The sequence below is a fragment of the Rhinopithecus roxellana genome, chromosome 13 (assembly GCF_007565055.1).
Source record: "Rhinopithecus roxellana isolate Shanxi Qingling chromosome 13, ASM756505v1, whole genome shotgun sequence".
In the NCBI taxonomy this organism is placed as follows: Eukaryota; Metazoa; Chordata; class Mammalia; order Primates; family Cercopithecidae; genus Rhinopithecus; species Rhinopithecus roxellana.
In genome coordinates this window covers 30,273,756-30,279,462 of record NC_044561.1, presented here as the reverse complement: position 1 = coordinate 30,279,462, position 5,707 = coordinate 30,273,756, and the positions used below count along the sequence as shown (strand labels likewise).

The window sequence follows — 5,707 nt, the reverse complement described above, 5'->3', positions numbered from 1 at the left end:
GTGGGTGTGAGAGTTGGTCAAGCACAGCATAGGAAATAGTTTTGTGTAGCTGATGTTTTGATGTTAACCTTTATCATTATCATCAGCCTATAATGTTTGTTAGTATTATTATTTTTTATTGTCATTATTGGATCTCATCTAAAACCCACTGCATTTCGTATGTGTACATCAAAAGCAAGAAGAAAGATAGAAAAAAGAAAGGAGGAAGGAAGCAAGAAAGGAAGGAATGAAAGGAGGGAAGAAGGAAGGGAGAGCGAGAAGAAGGAAGGAGGGAAGGAGGAAAAATGGAAGGAGAGAGAGGAAGGGAGGAAGGAAGGGAGGAAGGAAGGGAGGAAGGAAGGAAAAACAGAAGGAAAAATCATGCCAGAATAGGCTGTTTTAGGCTAGGTAACTTGCGATGATGTGTATAAATTATATGTTGATCTTAGAAATTAAATTTGGAGGAATTAAATTTGGAGAAATTAAATTGAATAAGTTGAAGGCATTTACCACCATTTACCTGGGAAATAAGGATCCCAGAGAAGGCATACCCCATAAGGGTACACACCATTAAAGTTAGTCCACCTAGAGAGAAAAGCTGGGCAGGGGCTGTGACTGAGAGGATTGAAATTTAGATTTGTTACTCTAGAGTTGAAGATTATTGTAACCAAGCAATTGACAACTTCCAAGTGGCTTCTAGATTAGTCAAAACGTGAATGAATAAAAATAGAGACAGTATGAAAGATAAAGAAAAGTCTTTGAAATATAACTTATGTAGGTCTTCGGGCAAATTTTTTGACCTATTTAAATTTTCTTATCTGTAACAATGGGGATAATAGTATCTTTTCATACATGCATTGGAAGATTATTGATCATGCAGTGGTATGCCCAGTCCATTGAAGATGATCAATATGGTGGAATGGTTACTGGAATATGAGCAGTTGCTTGTAAGAAGAACAAGTTCCCAGTGAGGAGGTGGAATAACTGAATTAATTAGTTACATACATATAACAGAGAAATAGGTTCAAAGTAATAACAATTTTCTCTATGCAAGGATCCATGGGAGGGCACGGGGGAGGACTTAAGTTTAGTTCAAGAGGAAAAAATACTGTGCTGTCCATTGTACAGAACTAAAATTTATGTAACCCCTTTGTGCTTAATCTTGTGGGGCAGACTGGGCGTTGTAACTTGCTCTGTTCAATGGTAATTTAGAAGACATATGTAGTGCTGATGAGCAATTAATTTTCCTTACTATTTTCCCTCTGCCTCTACTGGCATTATTCCTGATAGTGAAGATCCTCTATGTCTGGGTTCCAGAATGAGAATGATTTGGGAGCTGAAACAATGAATGTGTAGTAGGGGTGGTAAGTACACCATTCTAATTTTAAGCATCTGGAATTTTGAAGTTGTTGGTTGCTATGGCAAAATGTAGTCTATTCAGGCTAAATAATTCTCTTTTTAAGTGTTAGAAAATACAGGTGCATACTTAATGTTTACATAGTAGGACACGTGCATTCAGATTCTTGAAAGGATCTATCTTGCCTGCCTTTTCCAGATACTCTTTCTTTTCTTTCTTTGCATTATATTTCTTTAGTGAAACTAGCTGTCCTTAACTTCATTGAAGATAATGAAGAACCAAAGATACTCTTTTCTATATCATTTGAAGACAGATTATTTATAAATAACCACGAAACCTTGTCTTCCTATTAAAGGACATATTACTGGAATAGAAATCAAGAATCCCTGGCAGTGAAAATTTTCTAGTGAAGAAACAATTAGAATCTCTTAGAATTTGAAAAATTTCTAGTGAAGAAACAATTACAGTCTCTTAGAACTTGATCACATAAAACAGGACATGTTAAAACAGCACCTGAACTATAAACACAATGATCCATCAGCCTAAGAGCAAATCTTCAACCTAAAGATAAAATTTCTGTAAAATGCTGTCAGACAAGACACTGAAATAACAATTCAGCATGTTCTTCTACGAAATGGAGATTGCCAACCCACAAAATCAGAACAAGCTGGTTGGAAACTGCTGTGCATGAAGGAAACAGGTTGGAAATCATGAGACACATAATTCAGGGCTGTGAAGCTGTTGAATATAGAACCTATAGGTTGATAGCCATAGGAGAAAGAGCTCAAAGGATAGCAGGTCCTGGACACAAAATTCAGCGGTTGACAGCCACAAAAAATAAAGCTCAGTGATTGACAGCCATAAGAGATGTGGTTTTGGGAGAGGCAACTACCGAAAAAATAGTGTTGAGATCTGTTATGCATTGAGAATTGGCAGGAACTTAAGAATTAAAGATTGATAGAAAAACAGCTAGTTGAGTAGAAAGGTCTGGAGACACAATAAGTAGTAGAAAGTAGCAAGAAATTTCACAAATTGCATGCACACAACTGGATGAATGGTAGCTGGAAGGTTTACCACACTTCTCTGGGGAGTTTTCTAGAAACCAAATTCAGCATTGGTTGGAGAAGCACAGAGCATGGCTCCAGTTTACATGAGTAGGGCAGAGTGCAATGGATGAGGTTGACAAGAACATGGCAGTAACTCCCATGACAGCAGAAGTTGTAGTTTCCATAATAGCAGATGCTGGCTGACATGACAGAGTCTGAAGTAAGGCTTTCATTCAGATAAGTAATAAAGAATAGCTTATCTAAGTCTACATCAAACTAGACCAAATTGCTTCTATACCTTGATAGCTATATACCCAGACTCTCCGCCTCCCAATATTTTAGATTAATTTGCATCGTAGTATCTCATGAATTTAGTGTTGTGTTGCCTATGAAGATAACTTCCTTTCCATCCATAAAATAAGTTCGGTTTTAATCTTCTAATATCTACAATCCTAATCTTTCTCCTGTTTATCAGGTTTGAGAATGCATGTGATGTAATTACTTGTATATTTTATCTGCTTTGCTTCTGCTTCCACCCCCCAAATAATGCTTAATTAAAAGGAGTCCATCTGAATGGATGTTTATCCTATTCATTATCTACAAGGAACCCCACAGTTAGGAAGGCATAGTCCTCATCCTGGAAGAAGAGATACAATGTTGCAATGCTTAGAGGAGGTGTATGTCCCAAAACAGTTTCCATATGTCAAAGTTTCTTGAGTTTTCCAGACAAAATATCTCATGCTATTCTCTGTTTTTCATACTTAGCTGACAATCTAATTTTGTGATGTTGCTATCTGCATATTTGCGTTGATAGTCAATTTTATATAAGCATGTTAGGGTACATTTTAAAGAGCTCAGCTCTGACAACTTAATATTTTTCATACTTAAAAGTTGTGTTTGATTTCCAAAGACTTGAGAAAAGACACATAATATTTCTACATGGTAACATTGATAACATACTTACTTTTACTAGTACAAATATCTTTACATGTACCTGTGGTCTTCAAATAAGAGGATAAACATGACATAAATAGTCATCAGCTTGTGTACTAGCTTTCCAGAATTAATGGATGTCTTCATCTGAAACAATTTATCAGGAAGATCAATTTGGTCTTCATGCAATTAGCTACACAAGGATTGCGCAAAACTATAATATCATATAAAAAAGATGTTCGAACACTGCTTACTTGGATACTATGGAAGGAACAACCATCTTTATTTTGAATTCTTCCCCAAAGATGCAAGTTAATGTTTACAGGCATCTATTTCCTGGAGTCACTTGTCTTCCCAAACCAAAACATTCTATTCTCAAGCATCTTCTCACTTACCAATGTTGAGGGAGTTGTTTATGAGCAGAGGACACTAAAGATTCCAATAGCCACTTGACATCTTAGAGTCATTGATGATCCTTTTGTTGAATACTTTCCTATTGTACAATAGTGCTATTGTCCCTGCATTGTTCACTGAAGATTCTGGAAGGCTGGTTATTATTTTATTTCTGAGGAAAAGATAGTGAAATATCTTTTTAATTGGAAGGTTTTACAGAGCATTCAGGAAAGTGAAGATATCTCATCACCTGTGCAACATGCACAAAGGAAGAAAAGAAAACAGAGACAGAGAAAACACACTTATGATATATTTTTGATATTTATTGACATAAACATGACATTTGGTACAGATGTAATATAAGGTTCTTCCTCTGAATTTCACATTTTTTTTTGTTTCAGATAGTGAAAGAAAAAATGTTTGACATTTCACATGGGAAATTTTCAAAGTCAGTGTGCTACATTCTTGTTAAAGAAAGCCTCAGATCACATCAATGTAAAAGAGGACTATTACGGATAAAAAGGAGCAGAAGAGATTGGAATCATCAAGGATTGAGGTAAGTTTGAGAATCTGTCTGACATTTTTCCATCTTTTCTGCGAATTTTAAGCACTCCAGATAAGTGAAATCTTTCAAATCCTTATATGCTTCCAAAGAAGATTCCTCTAAAGTGAAATATTGTAGTTCAGGTGTGTGCACCTCACCTAAATGCCTCATAATTTAGTTGAAGTTTATGTTCGCTTCTTATATTCTTTGTGAAATTTGAAAACAAGTGGTAACCAACTAGTTTATAAAATATTTTCCTCAGCATATCGGCATGTTACATATGGGTTTCAGAATGAAAATTAAGGTTTTTCTTTTTAAACCATAGTGAAAATAGATTTGGTTGCAATAGAATTGCTATTGAAACATATCTGGTAACTGGAAAGTCATTAGGGCTACAATTATCAAACTAAATATAATCCCATCATTAATCATCAGTAATTAAAATTTAAGTCAGATGTGGGGCATGTAAATGAGAGAAACCTGGTATCATCAAACAATGTATTACATCTTGATGACAAATGCCAGAGAAGCCCTATACATATACTTACCTGACACATGTCCTGATTTATTATTTCTAATTCCATTTATAGTTTCTCCAAATGTCTGTAGAGACTAATGGTTCTTTAAGTTTAAAACATCTCCATGTAGCTGCCTAGCTTAATAGCCTGAGATCAAAAAAGCTACTGAGAAGTTATATATTTTGTTTGAAATGATTGGTGGGGGATATGATGAAATTAACATAAAGTAATAAAAATAGCATTTAAGAGTTCACATTTTCGGCCGGGCGCGGTGGCTCAAGCCTGTAATCCCAGCACTTTGGGAGGCCGAGACGGGCGGATCACGAGGTCAGGAGATCGAGACCATCCTGGCTAACACTGTGAAACCCCGTCTCTACTAAAAAAATACAAAAACTAGCCGGGCGAGGTGGCGGGCGCCTGTAGTCCCAGCTACTCGGGAGGCTGAGGCAGGAGAATGGCGTGAACCCGGGAGGCAGAGCTTGCAGTGAGCTGAGATCTGGCCACTGCACTCCAGCCTGGGCGACAGAGTGAGACTCCACCTCAAAAAAAAAAAAAAAAAAAAAGAGTTCACATTTTCACCTTGGGAGGCTGAGGCAGGCCGATCACCTGAGGTCAGGAGTTTGAGACCAGCCTGACCAACATGGAGAAACCTCTTCTCTACTAAAAATATAAAATCAGCCGGGTATGGTGGCACATGCCTGTAATCCCAGCTATTCAGGAGGCTGAGGCAGGAGAATTGCTTGAACCTGGGAGGCGGAGGTTGCAGTGAGCTGAGATCACGCCATTGCACTCCAGCCGGGCAACAAGAGCGAAACTCTGTCTAAAAAAAAAAAAGGAGTTTACATTTTCATTCTCACATACTAATTAACATGCTAAATCTTATTTAGAGTTTATAAGTCTAATACATCCTCCATATTTTCATTAGAGTTCTTTGTAA

General features: G+C 36.9%; 1 protein-coding gene across 1 annotated transcript; it reads right to left on the bottom strand.

Moving 5' to 3' along the window:
• Positions 1 to 1,920: 1,920 nt before the first annotated feature.
• Positions 1,921 to 2,277, bottom strand: LOC104663638 (keratin-associated protein 25-1). Its single transcript, XM_010364913.1, has one exon. It carries the CDS (start codon positions 2,257 to 2,259, stop codon positions 1,951 to 1,953), a length of 309 nt encoding a protein of 102 aa, XP_010363215.1. The 5' UTR covers positions 2,260 to 2,277; the 3' UTR covers positions 1,921 to 1,950.
• Between the last annotated feature and the right edge of the window lie 3,430 nt (positions 2,278 to 5,707).

Bases quoted from the DNA above. Each gene is read 5' to 3' on its own strand.
- LOC104663638 (XM_010364913.1), bottom strand. From the start codon at position 2,259: ATGCATAACAGATCTCAACACTATTTTTTCGGTAGTTGCCTCTCCCAA.